At 47.0% G+C, this 17,681-nt stretch overlaps 1 protein-coding gene, 1 long non-coding RNA gene and 1 pseudogene across 13 annotated transcripts in view; 2 read left to right on the plus strand and 1 right to left on the minus strand.

Moving 5' to 3' along the window:
- The window catches only part of LOC112656642 (uncharacterized), a 188,588-nt gene that overhangs the window by 95,768 nt on the left and 75,139 nt on the right, over window positions 1–17,681 (minus strand). The window lies entirely within an intron of this gene.
- Window positions 441–7,349, plus strand: FZD7 (frizzled class receptor 7). Its single transcript, XM_049106651.1, has 2 exons — window positions 441–2,911; window positions 6,127–7,349. Exons 1-2 carry the CDS (start codon window positions 1,193–1,195, stop codon window positions 6,235–6,237), a joined length of 1,830 nt encoding a protein of 609 aa, XP_048962608.1. The 5' UTR covers window positions 441–1,192; the 3' UTR covers window positions 6,238–7,349.
- LOC112656640 (cofilin-1-like) lies at window positions 7,674–8,199 on the plus strand (annotated as a pseudogene).

Below are 17,681 nucleotides of genomic sequence, written 5' to 3' on the forward strand. Positions count from 1 at the left end.
GAGCGTTTCAGCGGAGCCGGAAGAGGAACACATCTTTATAAGCCAATTCCCTTTCTGGTGCGTTTTACCCCCCACCCCCCACCCCTCGAGCGAATTCACCGTAAAAGTTTTTCTGAACTTTTCCGTCCCGGCCCCCTGCCCCTCCCCTCAGGAATCCGCCCAGAGCGCTGCAGGCTCCGCCCCCCGGGCCTCCCTCGCCCCGCCCTCCAGACTTCCACCCAATCCGGAGGCCGCCACACGGAAAACAAAGGCTGCCATTGGGCCGCCCTGGAGCCCGAGGGCCCGCCCCCGGCGTGGTTTGTGAATGGGGGGAGGGGAGGGGGCGGGGCGGCCCGGAGCCCCGCGAGCCCGACGCTTCTTCTGGCGAGTTGCGCGACTCCGAGGCGTTACTCTGCGCTCCCTCCCGGCGGGCGGCGGCGGCGGCGGCGGCGGCGGGCGGGCGGGCGGGCGCCGGGACACTCGGGCCGGGGCTTCGCGAGGCTGGAGAGGCCAGGCCCAGGCCGCGGGCAGCGGGCCCTCGCGGCTTCGGACGCAGTGCGACTGGATTTCCAAAACGAACTCGCTGAGCTCTTGGCTGCAAAGCGCCGATCGGACTCGGAGCGAGGATCGCCCGCTTGGCAGAAACTTGGGGGCCGAGCTCTCGGGGCTGGAGAAGGAGCGGGGGAGTCGGAAAGGCGGCGGCGGCGGCGGCGAGCAGAGCCTCGAGGCGAGGAGGCGGAGCAGCACCGCCTCGGCGGCGGCCTCGGCTCGCGGGCGGCGGCGCCGGCTCTCGCCCGCCGGGGGCCGGACTCGGCGCGGGGGGCGCGTGCGGAGCCGTGCGCTGTGGGCCGGCCGACTTTGGGCAAACTTTGAAGGGGAACCCGAGACGCTTGTTGCTCCTCGCCGCGGAGAACGCCGCACCGTTACGTCGCCGCGGGAGAAGGCGGCGGCCCCCGTCCGCGCCCCCGGCCCGGGCCGACGAGTCCGGGGCTCCCGGCGGCCGCCCCGCTGCTGGGCGGAGACGGCGGCGGCGCCCCCGCGGCGCGGGCACCCGGGCTGCAGCGCCCTGAGCTCCGCGCCGCCCACGCCCCGGCCGCGGCGCCGGGAGGACTCTCATGCGCCGGGCGCGGCCGCGCCTCCCCGGATCCAAGCCTCTCGCGGCCGCGTCGTCGCGCTGCTCGGGCTGAGAGCGCCGCCGCACCCGTGGCCGGCGATGCGGGGCCCCGGCGCGGCCGCGGCGCGCTCGCCCCTGGGCCTGTGCACCCTGGCGCTTGCGCTGCTGGGCGCGCTGCCCGCCGGCGCCGGGGCGCAGCCGTACCACGGCGAGAAGGGCATCTCGGTGCCGGACCACGGCTTCTGCCAGCCCATCTCCATCCCGCTGTGCACGGACATTGCCTACAACCAGACCATCCTGCCCAACCTGCTGGGCCACACGAACCAGGAGGACGCGGGCCTCGAGGTGCACCAGTTCTACCCGCTGGTGAAGGTGCAGTGTTCTCCCGAGCTGCGCTTCTTCCTGTGCTCCATGTACGCGCCCGTGTGCACCGTGCTGGACCAGGCCATCCCGCCGTGCCGCTCCCTGTGCGAGCGTGCCCGCCAGGGCTGCGAGGCGCTCATGAACAAGTTCGGCTTTCAGTGGCCCGAGCGGCTGCGCTGTGAGAACTTCCCCGTGCACGGCGCCGGCGAGATCTGCGTGGGCCAGAACACGTCCGACGGCTCGGGGGGCGCGGGCGGCGGCCCCACGGCCTACCCCACTGCGCCCTACATGCCGGACCTGCCCTTCACCGCCCTGCCCCCGGGGGCAGCTGACGGCAGGGGCCGCGCTGCCTTCCCTTTCTCGTGCCCCCGCCAGCTCAAGGTGCCCCCCTACCTGGGCTACCGCTTCCTGGGCGAGCGCGACTGCGGCGCCCCGTGCGAGCCGGGCCGAGCCAACGGCCTGATGTACTTTAAGGAGGAGGAGAGGCGCTTTGCCCGTCTCTGGGTGGGCGTGTGGTCGGTGCTGTGCTGCGCCTCGACGCTCTTCACGGTGCTCACCTACTTGGTGGACATGCGGCGCTTCAGCTACCCCGAGCGGCCCATCATCTTTCTGTCGGGCTGCTACTTCATGGTGGCCGTGGCGCACGTGGCCGGCTTCCTGCTGGAGGACCGCGCCGTGTGCGTGGAGCGCTTCTCAGACGACGGCTACCGCACGGTGGCGCAGGGCACCAAGAAGGAGGGCTGCACTATCCTCTTCATGGTGCTGTACTTCTTCGGCATGGCCAGCTCCATCTGGTGGGTCATCCTGTCGCTCACCTGGTTCCTGGCAGCCGGCATGAAGTGGGGCCATGAGGCCATCGAAGCCAACTCGCAGTACTTCCACCTGGCCGCGTGGGCTGTGCCCGCTGTCAAGACCATCACCATCCTGGCCATGGGCCAGGTGGACGGGGACTTGCTCAGCGGGGTGTGCTACGTGGGCCTGTCCAGCGTGGATGCGCTGCGGGGCTTCGTGCTGGCGCCCCTGTTCGTCTACCTCTTCATTGGCACGTCCTTCCTGCTGGCCGGCTTCGTGTCCCTCTTCCGTATCCGCACCATCATGAAGCACGACGGAACCAAGACCGAGAAGCTGGAGAAGCTCATGGTGCGCATCGGCGTCTTCAGCGTGCTCTACACGGTGCCAGCCACCATCGTCCTGGCCTGCTACTTCTACGAGCAGGCCTTCCGCGAACACTGGGAGCGCACCTGGCTCCTGCAGACGTGCAAGAGCTACGCGGTGCCCTGCCCGCCTGGCCATTTCCCGCCCATGAGCCCCGACTTCACTGTCTTCATGATCAAGTACCTGATGACCATGATCGTGGGCATCACCACCGGCTTCTGGATCTGGTCCGGCAAGACTCTGCAGTCTTGGCGCCGCTTCTACCACAGACTCAGCCACAGCAGCAAGGGGGAGACTGCGGTATGAGCCCCGGCCCCTCCCCCACCCTCCCTTCCCCCATCCCCAAGCAGGGGGAGAGACGCGGGAAGGAGAGAACTGTTGAGGGGGGTGGGGTTCTGGAACCTGCACACCCCCCGCCCCCTTCCAATGAGAAGTGACCTGGAAGAGAGATGATAGTTGTAGATTTGGGGCGAGGAGTGGGTTTGGAAAAGGAGGCCTGGGTGGAAAGACGGTTTGGATGAAAAGACTTATGGCAAAGACTTGCAGAAAGAGGATGATGATGATGATGGTGATGATGGTAAGGCTGATGTTAATAATCACGCCCGGTGCGGGGCCAACCTGGGCCTGTCGAGATTGAGCCCAGCAGAGATGGCTCTGAGTTCTTCCTGGCCCCGGGGCTGAACTGAGACTGAGCGATTCCCCTGCTGCAAGACAAGTGGCCTGTCCTCACTCCCGTGAGGCCCGGGTGAAAGGTACAGCTCTGTCTGCGGCGGCGGCTTTGTTGGGAAAAGGGAGGACTCCCTGCGGTGTCCTTGTCAAGCGGTGGTCAAACCATAATCTCTTTTCACTGGGGCCAAACTGGAGCCCAGATGGGTTAATTTCCAGGGTCAGACATTACAGTCTCTCCTCCCCTGGCCCCTCCCGCCTGTTTTTCCTCTCCTACTCCTTTCAAGTCTTGTAAAATAAGCATTTGGAGGTCTTGGGAGGCCCGCCTCCTAGAATCCTAATGTGAGGATGCGAAAGAAATGAAGATAAACATTTAGAGTTGAGGCAAAGGAGATGAGTAGTAGGTATTTCTGCTTTTTTATTTTCTGAGGAAGGCAGAAGGAAGAAGGTATTTTATTTGGTTTAATACCCTGAAAAGAAGTGATGACTTGTTGCTTTTCAAAACAGGAGTGCATTTTCCCCCTTGTCTTTGTTGTAAGAGACAAAAGAGGAAACAAAAGTGTCTCCCCTGTGGAAAGGCATAACTGTGAAGACAGCAACTTTTATAGGCAAAGTAGCACAAGTCAGAGGTTTTCCTTTGGATGTTAATTTGGCTGAGATAAACATTCCTTTTTAAGGAAAAGTAAACGGCACCGTGCTTCCCACGTATACCCCAGTCAGTCAGAGGTTCTGACTTGGCTAAAGGAAATGCAGGGGGTTTTGTTGTGTTTGTTTTAAATAAATTTAACTCAGAACACACAATCCTATCTACAGGCTCTGTTCAGATGTTCAGGGAAATCTCTCCCTTTATTATTATTTTTTTCTTCCTATAAACCTGCCTTTAGGTTTTCTATTTTCTTCTGATTTGAATCCTTCAAAATAAAAGGAAAAGCATAATGCCCTCAGCCTCCATAATAAAGAAGTTAAATTTTTTTAAAAAGTAAAGAACCATTTTGTCCTGTTTTCTTAGTTCCATAAATCCGTTTATAAAACATCATGTGTATGCTGACCCTGTCTTTGTGTGGCTGGGTGGGGAGGTGACCTGCAGAAATGGCAGTGAATGAAGGGGACAGTTCAAACCGTGGGTCCCATTTTTAAGGAAAGTCATTAAAAGAAGGTAAACTTCAAAGTAATTCTGGAGTTCTTTGAAATGTGCTGCATGACTTAAATTTATTAATCTTAAATCATGTACTTTTTTTTCTATAATAGAACTGATTCTTTTGCATAATGCTCTAAAGCTGAGCAGAGAATCATGGGAGGTAACCTTTATTCCACCTCTGACACCACCCTCCAATCTTGCAACACTATTATATTTCTCAAAACAATTTTTAAATGCTGTTTTAAACAGTTTTTAAACCATAGAGGGTACTGTCAGGAGTACATGTTACTTTATATATGTAATGTTCAGTTGAGTGGAGCTGCTTTTTATATTAAAGTTAACATCGAACCTTGTATTTCCTAAACCTCCAAAATGAGTCTCATTTGTCAGATTTGAAACATCCACTACACAGTTTTTGGCATCTTTTGTGTTGTATCTCTTGCATGTGAAATTTGTAAAATAGAGACAAGTGCAGTATGTATATTTTGTAAATCTCCCATTTTTGTAAGAAAAATATATATTGTATTTATACATTTTTACTTTGGATTTTTGTTTTGTTTTGCCTTTAAAAGTCTACAAGGAAGCCCCACTTTATCACATGTACAGATCACAAAATAAATTTTTTTAATACAAAGTGAATGTTTATTTAGTTTATAATTCATATATATCTTTAAGCCAAAGAACAGAACTCTATGTTATGAAAAGGTATAGAGGGATACCATTGGCTCTGTCCCTCATGTAGATGTTCTATATTTGAAGTCTTCTCCTTGCCCTTTAAAATACAGTGTAATGAATGCCTTATCTGTCCTTTAATTTTTTTTTTTTCTGTTGCTGCTTCCTGCCTACCACCACACTACCTTTCCACACATCCCTAAGCCTTTTCGTATCCTGCTTTGAATAACTTATGGAAGGTATAGGATAGGCATCTCGTTAAGAGAAGTGCTTATCCGATCCATGTTTTTACCACTCTTCAAAGATGCAGACCATATTTGAAAGAGGACTGGAAGATATTTTCGGTCTGCTTTTCTGGTGATGTTTTCTGTGGGAAGAATTCAGTGAGTATATTTTGTTTGTCTGTGTATGTTTCTTTTTTTAATTGTTTTTGTATTCCAATGCACCTTACCTAATTTGTTAATTCTTAAATCCTTTCGGTTCTTGTGGCTGGAAAGGCAGTAGAGGGTTCCAGTTAATAGCAAAGGCCTTTGGGATGGAGCCTTCTCAGCTGTAGGCTTCACTCTACCTTCTAGGTCAACTGAACCAGAGGTCAAGTGATTCCCCGAGGTGGCAGTGACTCAGCAGCTCCGGCAGGAATAGACTCCAGCCTGACCCCAGGATGGCCTCAAGCCACTGAAGCTATTCTTTTCTCTTTTCGGAGAGGCTAACTTTGGAATCAGATTAGACTGAGAAGCCTTCCTATCCAGCCACTTTGATATTAAACAGTCCCTCAGGGAAATGATAAAGGCATTCTAAATACTTCCAATTCCAAGCCTCACTCGCTTGCCTTTTTTTTTTTTTTTCTTCCCTACTCGTTTCTCTGCTTTAATTCAGGTGCCTATTTCCTGGCTTTTCCTAACAGTTGCTTCATTCTTGGGCAGCCATCAAGACCCAGCAGCAGACTGGACGCTGCTGTTTCTCCTTCCCTGCTTCAGCTCTAAGCTTCTGTACTTCTAAAGCTCAACAGAAACAGTTCTGTTTTTGTTTTAATTAACAGGCTTGCTCACATGGCTGGTGTGTTTTACAAACACACAGAAGGAAAACCAGTGACAGTCCTCACCAGGAGGAGGAAGCCACGCCGCTGCACTCTGTGCAGAGCATCTTTTAAGATCCTCCTGGGTTTTGAACATCACAATGGCTGTGAGGTCATCTTAACCTGTGAAGATTTTGGCATCAAGGAAGGAAAAAAATAGCGACTTAAAGGCTCTTTAGGTTTATCCAGTTTTTGCTCATAAAGTGACACCTTTTAGGTTAAAGCATGCCTCTTTTAACACCACACTAATACCGCCTGTTAAGAATGTTTGCTTTTAGAGTAGGTCGAAGGCTCCCGATGGGGTTTTTTGCTCACAAATTAACTGCTAAAGGCACTTAGACCCTTGTGTGGGGAGAGCTGTGTGACTGCTCCTATAAATGTGTCCCCCCTCTTGTCGGAGCTGCCTCGTTCTTCAGGGTGCTCAAAGATTGAAGAGCCTTGGTCTTCGGTGAGGGAACAAAGACTGTATGAATAAATTACTACCTGCTTTTTTGTAAGCAAAGATAAAAGTGTTCAGTCTAATTCCTTTCACGTTGGGGTGCGCCCTTGCACAGTTGATTCTTACCTAAGAATTTTAGAAGCTCGCAGATTTTTAAAGAGACACATCTTAGCAGAAAATATGTGAGGGAGACTGTTCATGAAAGGGCATGTGTAGGGTTTAAGAAAAACATTGGCAGCAGTTTGGTGTTAATCCCTAGATAAGGAGCAGAAACACTTGTGAAAATTTTCTGTAGTTGATAAAACAAAATTATTTACACAATAACCGTATGCAACACCGAATCTTTTTGAGTAGGTATGTGAGAAATCCTGGCAATAAATAAATAAATGTCCTGTGGATGACATTTGCCATTAAAGATTTTTTTTTAAGTGTGCTTAATAAAAAGTAGTGATACTAGAAATTCTCTTGGTAGAACTACAGGAGTGTAGCAGCTGTAGGTTTGAGCCCTGTAATCACACTGGGAAATTCTCTTCTAACTCTCTCATCTTTAATTTCACTGAAAAGGCAGGTAGCTATTTATAGATGGTATATTTTTATATATGCATATGTGGGTGGTGCATAACAGTCTATAGGGCTCCAGGAAATCCTAGAAGGGACCACAAGCACACCAATGTGGACTTAACAATTCATAGGCCTATTCTCTTTTTCTATTACTTCACCCTTACTGGCATTAAATCGATTTCATAAACCTTGCTCCCAGTGTGTGACATTTCTTACATCTGAAACTGTATTCCTCACATTTATACAAAAATGAACTAGTTAAGAGGGCACATGAAAATGTCAAATCTTTGGTAACCACACATTGTGCCTCTTATTCTCTTCAGAAAAAAAAAAAAGTTGAGTCACTTGTAGTTTTCTCAGTACAACAGTGGTGGAAAAAAGGAAGTTTGTCCAAGACAATAGTAGTTTACCATTAACTGATCCGCTTCAAGAAGTACTGCTGCAGATTCAGTCGGATCTGGGCAGCAGCCGCAGGGGCTCTCCTCTTCTCTGACCCTTTTTGCTATCTCCCTTTGCTTCCGGAAGCATGGCCTCTGGCATGGAGGTTCCAACGGTGTCATCAAAGTGTTCAATGACATGAAGGTGTATAAGTTCCCAACACCAGAGAAGGTGAAGAAGCGCAAGAAGGCAGTACTTCTCTGCCTGGGCGAGGACAAGAACATCATCCTCGAGGAGGGCAAGGAGATCCTGGTAGGTGATGTGGGCCAGACTGTAGACCACCCCTACGCCACCCTTGTCAAGATGCTACCAGACAAGGACTGCTATGCCCTCTATGACGCAACCTATGAGACCAAGGAGAGCAAGAAGGAGGGCCTGGTGTTTATCTTCTGGGCACCTGAGTCTGCACCCCTTAAGAGCAAAATGATTTATGCCAGCTCCAAGGATGCCATCAAGAAAAAGCTGACCGGGATCAAGCATGAATTACAAGCAAACTGCTACGAAGAGATGAAGGACCGCTGCACCCTGGCAGAGAAACTGGGGGGGGCAGTGCTGTCATGTCCCTGGAGGGCAAGCCTTTGTGAGCCCCCTCCAGCCCCTGCCTGGAGCATCTGGCAGCCCCAGACCTGCCCATGGGTATTGCAGGCTGCCCCTTCCTGCCAGACCCGAGTGGCTGGGGGGGATCCCAGCAGAGGGAGGGCAATCCCTTCACCCCAGTTGCCAAACAGCCCCCTCACCCCCTGGTCCTTCCTCCTCCCTCTATCCCTGACGGTTCTGGCCTTCCCAAACAAACCACTTTTGATCTTGTGACTCCTCTTGGGTTGAAGCAGACCAAGTTCCTCTCAGGCACCCCAGTTTGGAAGGGCTGTATTCTTTTAAAGACACCCCAGTTCCCCACCTGTTCCTCCCTTTTCCCATGCTGCCAAATTCTAACCACAATAGTGACTCTGTATTTGTCTGTTTAGTTCTGTGTATAAATGGAATGTTGTGGGAAAAAAACAAAACAAAAGGAAGTACTGCTCAAGCAGTAACTATATTGGAGGTGCTCTGACAGGGACTGGAGAGAAACAGATAAAAGTAAGAAAGGCAATCCATCTGGAGTAACTGGGTACATAGTTCAGGGTGAGCATGGTGTCGCCCAAGGAGGAATAAGCAAATAATTATATTTCTAGACAGAAATTGACAAATGTCATTATAGAGACCCAAGTGCTGTTTGGAATATTACTTAACATATGGTGGCAGGGCACCTGGGTGGCTCAGTGGTTGAGCTCTGTCTTTGGCTCAGGTTGTGATCCTGGGGTCCTGGGATCAAGTCCTGCATCAGACTCCCTGCAGGAAGCCTGCCTCTCACTCTGCCTGTGTCTCTGCCTCTCTCACTATGTCTCTCATGAGTAAATAAATAAAATCTTTTTTAAAAAAAATGTGGTGGCATTTACTGTTTTTAAAAGCTGCTTTCACATTCATTATTTGACTATCCTCATAACAACCCCATGATATATAATAATTCCTTTTTTTAAAAAAGATTTTATTTATTCATTCATGAGAAACACACAGAGAAAGAGAGAGAGAGGCAGAGACACAGGCAGAGGGAGAAGCAGGCTCCATGCAGGGAGCCCAACGAGGGACTCGATCCCAGTGTCTCCAGGATCATGCCCTGGACCAAAGGCGGCGCTAAACCGCTGAGCCACCCGGGGTGCCCTAATTCCTATTTTTAAAAAAGATTTATTTATTTTAGAGAGTAAGCATGTCTGTGTGGCGGGGTGGGTGCCGAGAGGGCAAAGAATATTTTTTTTAATTAAAAAAAATTTTTTTAAAGACTTATCTGTTTGTTTGTTTATTTATATATTTATTTGACAAAGAGAGAGAAAGAGTGTGCAAACAGAGGGAGTGGCAGGCAGAGGGAAAGAGAGAAGCAAGCTCCCATAGAGCAGGGATCCCGAATCTGGACTCGATCTCAGGACCCTGGGATCATGACCTGAGCCACTCAGGCATCCAAGGATTTTTTTTTTTTTTTTTAAGATTTATTGATTTATTTGAGAGAGAGAGAGAGTGGCAAGAAGTGGCAGAGAATTCCAAGCAGACTCCGAGCTCAATGTGGAGCCCTACATTGGGCTCCATCTGGGGCTCCAGGTGGGACTTGATCTCACAACCTTGAGATCACGACCCTGAGATCACAACCCTGAACTAAACCAAGAGTTGGAGTGTTAACGGACTGCACCACCCAAGGGAGAAGAGAACCTAAAGCTGAGGGCAGAGCCCAATGTGGGGCAAGATCTCATAACTCTGAGTGGAAACCGAGTCCTAGGCTTAGCTCTAGGCCACCCAGGTACCCCCAATTCCTATTTTAAAGATGAAGAAGCTGAGAGGCTCAGTGAGGTGATGTGACAGAGAGAAGAAACCAATCTCCTGTCCTCAGATTCTGAACTCTGTGTACTTTCTATAATATACCATGCAACCTGTCTTGAAAAGTACTGTGGAAGTTCATTTGTAGTGATGACCATTTACTTGCAGGGGCAGGACTCCATCTAGCAAGAACACAGTTCCCAAGAACCCAGATTATCCTCCATCATTTGTGTGCTCTTGTGTTGGTTTCTTCACCGCTGTGGGCCTTGCTTTCCTCATCTGGAGAGGGTAACACCTCCTCCACTGTCCTGTGATTCCAGGCAGCCAGTAGGAAGTATAAGCTGACCCACCTATTTGTGGACCATCCATAGCTAGTTTGAAATCCCTGACTATTTGGGGTTTTTGGTTTGCTTGTTTGTGTTTGTTTTTGGCTTTTTCCTGTAGGCCAGTATGTCCTACTTCTTAGCCAACCAAGCTAGTGTGCATTCAGGGAAAGAAAATGAGCTTCACATTGACCTTCGCAAGCCCAATTCAGAAAGTAAAATTGTTCCTATGTCACTCTATACTGAAGCAGAATAGTTTTGGAGTTGTCTCTTGAACTGGCTACTGTGTCACTCCTTGCTCCTCCTCATTAGCAATTGCATTCCACCATCTGATCGTTCACCTTCCTAAATACCAAAGGGTGCTATCACGTGGGATCTTGGTTTCTCTCAAAGACCATGTCTTTATCACACCCAGGGTGGCTGCAGTCTTGCTATCTTAGAATTCCAGTTGCTGGTTATTTCAGTGCCAAATCAACATTTTATGTGGCTGAAATAATAGGATGGAGGCTTTTGATTTGGATCAGTGATACCCAGCCAAAAACTCAAATGCTTCTCTAGGTCATTGTCTCTAAAGTCGATTTTTCGGAAGACTTCAAACTAACAAAATTAAATGGAAGCTGTTCTGAGGTGTTCAAAGATACTTTAGCTGGGGGTCTTTCTTTCTTTCTTTCTTTCTTTCTTTCTTTCTTTCTTTCTTTCTTTCTTTCTTTCTTTCTTTCTTTCTTCTTTTTTAATATTTTCTTTATTTATTCACAAGAGACACAGAGAGAGAAGCAGGCTCCATGCAGGGTGCCTGATGTGGGACTCAGTCCCAGGACTCCAGGATCACACCCTGGGCCAAAGGCAGGCTCTAAACCGCTGAGCCACCCAGGGATCCCCTTAGCTGGGGGTCTACTGCACTTTCCGAAGTCCTTTTAGGAGCTCAGCTCCACCTCTTTTGCATTTAGCTTCTTTTCAATGTTTCGCACCTGCAAATCTCTTTCTGTGGCTTGACCCTGGCATCAGATTCAGCTTGGACTATCAGATGTGGTCTCTGAGAGATGGGCGTTTCAGGATCGAGAGGGCATTTAGGAGACAGAAACAAAGGCAGGGGGAGATAAAGATCCATATAGTCCATGAATGGAAAGAAGCCGCTCAAACGATGTAGGTAAGACAAAAACCTAATACTGCTCACCTTAGAAAACTTGTTCCCCTAACTTCAGCTTGGCCTTAAAGATTCTAGCAGATAATCAGTCAGTGGGAAAAGTATCTTGGGGAGGGTATGGCAGGACAAAGAATAGGAAATATAGTACCAACAATGAAAGCTTGTGTGGCATAACTTAGCACCAGTTATAGTTTTTAATTTCCAAAGGAAAACAAATGACATGTAGCATTTAGTTCCAGTTTCCAGATCTGGGATAGTTGGAAGGAGAGATGGGTGGTAGTTGGTCCCCGAGGTACAGCAGACACAGAGTCCCTGAGCTAAAATCATGAGTTTCTTTAGTGCCAGCAAATTTTTCCTTAAGGACCCAGGACATGGTCAGGTGCTACACCAGGCCCTCGATTTAGCACACAGACTTCTGGAAGGTGTTTCCTGAGTCTTAGCCAGAGCTAAGCACATGTTCCTCACCTCACTTACTTCCCATGCCAGCCTCTCAAGTGCGGACTGAACCAAAAACACCACCCTTTGTGTTTACAAATTATCTTTCTCCCCACAGTCCTAAAGTAATAACAACAAATGAGTAGCAGTATGTTTTTTTATTTTCTTGAGTAGCAATATATTTTTTAAGATTTTATTTATTTATTCATGAGAGACCCACAGAGAGAGGCAGAGACACAGGCAGAGGGAGGAGCAGGGTCCCCACAAGGAGCCTGATGTTGGACTCGATTCCAGGACCCTGGGATCACTACCTGAACCAAAGGCAGACGCTTAACCACTGAGCCACCCAGGTGCCCCGAGTAGCTATGTCTTGATCTCATTCTGAAGATGGGAAATCAGTGAGGCTAAAAGCAGCCTGTTCAATGTCAGGAGTAATCACAGGGGGCCAGGTCACACTGAAGGGTCCACCCAGGTGTCCCAAAGACTGAATCTGGCTATCTCTCCCCCAAAGCAAGGTGCTTTGAAGATGTGGTATGGTCAGAAGGAGAGAACCTACAAAGGAGAGGGGAGTGACTGCTGATTTAGACTAGCTTTGTGAAAGGGAGCTTGATTGTACAAATAGGTTGCCAACAGCAGTGAAGATTGGCTCTTCCTACTTTATTAATAATGACCACTATCTATATAACTGCTAACATTTATTAAGTATTGACATGCTGAACTCTGGGTATGATATTGTCTAATACTTAAGATAATCTACACAAAGGCATACCATAGTACTTGGCATTTAACAAATATCAATAGCTGTCAGCATTATTATTATTAATACATAATTATCTCATTTTTTCTTCATAACAACCCTATGAGGCAGGGTTCATTATTTCCCATTTTACATACTAGGAAACTCAGGCTCTGAAAGGTGAGCCACAAAATTGGCTGTAGCCTGTGGTCCTAATCACCATGCTATAAATATTTACGGAGGCCTAATGTCTTCCATTCTCTATTATTCTTTTTAATTTAATCCAGAATTGAAGCAAGAATAAGTGAGGAGAATATTTCACATGAAGACTGAGTGGAATTGACGAGGGCATTTTCAGTGCTGGTTCCCCCCAGGAAATTTGGGGGTTTTGTTTTGCTTTTAATTGAGAAGCAGAAGACTCATAAATGCTATTTTTTAAAAGATTGTATTATTTATTTATTCATGAGAGACACAGAGAGAGAGAGAGGCAGAGACATAGGCAGAGGAAGAAGCAGGCTCCCTGCTGGATCCCGGGATCACACCCCCTGAGCTGAAGGCAGACTCTCAACCGCTGAGCCACCCAGGCGTCCCATAAATGCTATTTAAATTCTAGAAGGCTGGACGCTCCCTGTTATTGTATGCATTTCTACATTGAGGTTCAAGGGCCTGGCAGCAAGAATGAGCCTGAAGAAGTGCTTCCCAGAAATGACCAGGAGCTGCTGGGAAGGTTGGTTTAAGAGTCTCCCCAGAGATTTCCTCCATTGCTATGGCTTCTGGCCCTGCTCTTTCTAGCCTGAGGATCGGGACATGGACTTGGCGGGAAAGCTCTTGCTGCTTGCAAACTAGGATCCAGTGAACAAGAGCATGAGGACCCCAAACCTTAGCACCATGAAAACACTCTTCCTAAAGGCCTATTGGGAGAATTACAAGAATCTTCACAGTATTATTATTATATATATCATAGCAGTATTATCATAATTAGATGATAATATGATAGCTGTCCTTTAATAAGTGCTCACTATGTGCAAGTTTTGTGTTGTAAGGACAACAACTCAATCAATACATTATAAGGTAGAAATTATTCTCCTTCCCATTTTATTGGCCCTCAATATAGAATTCTGGAATCATTCTGCGCATTAGCGTTGAACATGAGCTCAAGAGAGATCATGTGCAAGCACCCTACTCTAAATACCCTTTTACTGGGGCACCTGGGTGGTTCAGTGATTGAGTGTCTGCCTTTGACTCAGGTCGTGATCCCGGGATCCTGGGATCGAGTCCTGCATCAGGCTCCTTGTGGGGAGCCTGCTTCTCCCTCTGCTTGTGTCTCTGCCTCTCTCTCTCTCTCTCTCTTTCTCTCTCATGAATAAATAAACAAAATCTTAAAAAAAAAAAAAAACCCTTTTACCATCCCCACTTTACAGAAGGAACAACTGAGACACAGAGAATTTATAGGGGCCTTAAGGGTATAGAATGGGGAATATTTTAGGTCTACCTCCCGTAGTGCTCTTTAACAAATACAAAATGACTTTGGGGAAAAAGTGAAAACAATCCAGGACCACAGTTAAGTCTTCTTCCCACCCCTGGCTCTAGGAAGTGTGAATTCTAAAGGTAACACTCTTTTTGTTGTTGTTCTTTAATAAATTAAAAAAAAAAAACCACTCAAGAAATAATTTTAAAAGTTCCAACAAGAGCAAATCCAGTGCATGTGCAGAGAAAGAAGTGAGACATTTCCTTTCTCCTGATGCTGAATGGCAGGGTGCCAGAGCTCAGTGCACCTTCCCCTTCTCCATTTCTGTAGGCTTGCAACATTTGCCAGCAAGATAACTGGATTTCCAACAGAGGGAAGGGTCCAATCAAAAGAGACTTTAGAGCAGGAATGGGTAAATAAGCATCTCAGAAGGTTTTGCTGAGCACAACTGTTTGCTAATCTGCTAATTAAAGTCTCTTAGATAGGATGAGGATCTTGAGTCCATTCTTTAGTTTATGGGCCTAGGTGAGCTTACATTGCTTTAGAATTCTGCATTTTCACAGAAAGTCAAGGCATGCATAAAATAAATGAAAGATTGGTGGGGGGGTGGTAACAGTGGTGTGTGTGTGTGCAGACTATTTTAAATAAAAGGGGTGTTGTGTGAGAGAGACAGTTCAAACTGGACTTTGATGATCTAAAGGGAGGCAGACTTAAGGAGAGAAAATCTAAATGTTAAGGCAAGATCTTTCTCATCGAATCTGTTATTTAAAGACTATATCTTATATGTGCATCCCCCCTTTTTGTCTTTCCCTTTGTCTCTCTCTTTCTCTATCTTTCATGATTAACATTGAAATACCATGGTTATGGCTGCGTTTCTCATTGTTAACTTCTGGGTTTCATTTCATGAGGGTTGACATAGATGTCAAATGGATGTCATTTGACACCCTCGCACAAAGGCATACCAGCCTAAAAGGAGACTTTAATTTTTAGCAGAAAATAATTCATTTTAAGGATGATTTGTTGCCATTTTCATCACCATTTGCACTTAACATTTCCAAGGAATTAAATTCGTAAATAGCACACTTTTTAAGGGGAAAGTCAATGCCATATTAATTGGCCACCAGTACTTCCAGCCTCCAGCATAGCATGCATCTGCTAGTGCTTCTTGCAGCATTCTTCAAAAGCCAAATGGCTTGATAAAGTCAAAAGAACCCCAGAAAATGAGAACAAATGTTCCAAACCAAACCATCCTCTCAAGTCACAAAGAAGTTTCATTTTACTGTTAGTACAAGTGGCTGACAAAAAAGGCTAAAAAATAAACTTTCAAGTTCTCCATTCGGGGTCCACTTAGGGGGAGCTCCCTCTACAAAAGTGGATTCATCCTTCATTTAAGGTGAGAATCTATTTCACTCTAAGAGTTAAGTGGAACAGCAAGGAAATTCAGTTAGTTCATCTCTGATGAGAGGAAGGCAACATACAATTCCTCTATTCACTAAGTGGCTTTTGGTCTACGGGTTGTACAAAATGTTTATTTCAGATAACTAAGTCTCCTTTCAGTGTACACCACCACTATTATATATTTATAACTGCTCTGTGTCTCTCAGGATTGCTCCAATCTGTCCAAGCAGTTCAAGTGGTTACTGAAAAGAATCTAAATGTGATCTTTGCTGTCCAATCAGAGAGCTACCTCAATTGTCTTTTCTTATTTTTATTTTTCTTATTTTTCTTATTTTTTTTGTCTTTTCTTATTTTTAAGTTGTAAAACAATTTTCTGCCAGTCAGAACACCAGGCTTGGACCCTGCTTAAAATAGAAATATGCAACAGTTTCCACCTCCAAAGCAGTTATAGCATATATAGAGGTAAACATTGTGTTTCTTAACTTGGCCATTTTATTTAAAAAATGAAAGAATTAGTTAGCCTTTTGCATAGGATCATCCTTCAAGAAAAATTAGAATGGAGCTAGCCTCATTCCCCTCGGGGACACTTCTTTTAACCCAGAGATCTTTCTTACCTGTCACTCTGAACCAAGAAAAAGGAAGCACAAAGATGGAAAGCATTTAAAAAAGGGAGAGAGAAAGAAAAAAGAAAAAGATCAAAGGGAAAATCCAGCAAAGAAAAAGAGCAAGATAGCAGGAGAAAATTCTGAACACGGCCCTACTTTTGAGCCCCTGACACATTGATTCAGTCATTCCTTTGACAAATATTAGTTGACTTTCCATTGTTACTCCCATTCCCTGTATCCCAAAGTTATAATAAGCAATAACACTAATTGAGGGTTTTGATTCACCAGACACATACGTATAGTGTGCTAAACACTGTACACTTCTTATCTCATCTGATTCTCCTCAACCTCTCTGAGAGAGATACTATTATCCCCATTTCCCTAAAGCTGAGATACCAGGAAGTTAAGTAACTTGACTAAGGCCCCTTCATTTCTATATCGTACTGCATAACTCTTTCTGCTTTTTTTTCCAACCCTGATTACAGAATTGTGGGTATCCATAGAATCAACTGTTTCTTTGAAATATCACTAAAACTGTGATTAATGTCTCTTGGGATTGTGAAATACATATATTCCAAGTCATGTGTTACTTGTTAGCAGGGAATTAGATCCTGCTTTTCCATGATCAATATTTAATGACCTCACCTCACATGACGGGGTGTCACAGGAGGATCATGGTCACCAGTGGGGAAGCTTATAGACTTGTGGAGCCAAAGTGGGTTTGGATTTAGCTGATCTCATTGTGTTCTTACATAAAAGGGGTTGCAGAGGAGCCCGATAAGAACCTCCCTGGGGCAAAGTGAATCAAGAAGGTCAACATCCAAGTCCAGATGACTCACTGCATGTGCTCCTCAAGTATTCACCCTGTGTCCAGTCTCCCCCTGAAGATGAGAGATTTGAGAAACAATGACAGATTCTCTAGGGAGTTGTTTGGAAAAGATGAGTTAATGGCTCTGTCTAAGCATGAAACAAAATCACCACTGTTATTCTGATTTGGGGAAAAGACTTCGGCTCAGTTGTTGAGTGCAAGGTGCTAAAATGGTCAAGGGAAACAAGAATGTCTCATAGCCAACCTAGGCTCTGTCTCCTCTCAGCCTGAGATGTCCCTTTGTTCCCAACCATGGCATCCCGGGATGTTTAAAAGTCTCCCTATCAACACTGTTGGAAGAATAAGGCAAAGCGGGCATCTCTCTATCAGAGAGCCAGTTGTAGCTCCATCTATGGGACTTGCCTCAGGAAAGAGCGGGTGGTTACAAGGGAAATCACACTCTCCCTGCAGTTGTCAGCCTTCCCCTATAGCTCTGGAAGCTCTGTGTGTTTAAGAGGCATCGTGGACCCCTAAGACAAGGTCAGTGGTTTGAGATCCAACAGCTGGTGCTATATATTTTACTCTGCCAGCAACTGCAATTTATCCTTGGCTCTGTCCCCTCCCTTAACCCCTACAGTTGGCCAACTAACTTGGATTCTAATTCCTTCCCATGACTACCATCTCTTGCTTAGACCATGATAATGGCCCCTTAACTGGTCTCCTTGCCTGCATTTTGGTCCCTCCTCTAATTCATCTGCACCCTGTCCCAGAGAGAATCACAGTAAATGTAATTATGACTATGTCTCTTCTTTGTTTAAAAC

This window comes from Canis lupus, chromosome 37 (genome assembly GCF_003254725.2).
Source record: "Canis lupus dingo isolate Sandy chromosome 37, ASM325472v2, whole genome shotgun sequence".
NCBI classification, from domain to species: domain Eukaryota; kingdom Metazoa; phylum Chordata; class Mammalia; order Carnivora; family Canidae; genus Canis; species Canis lupus.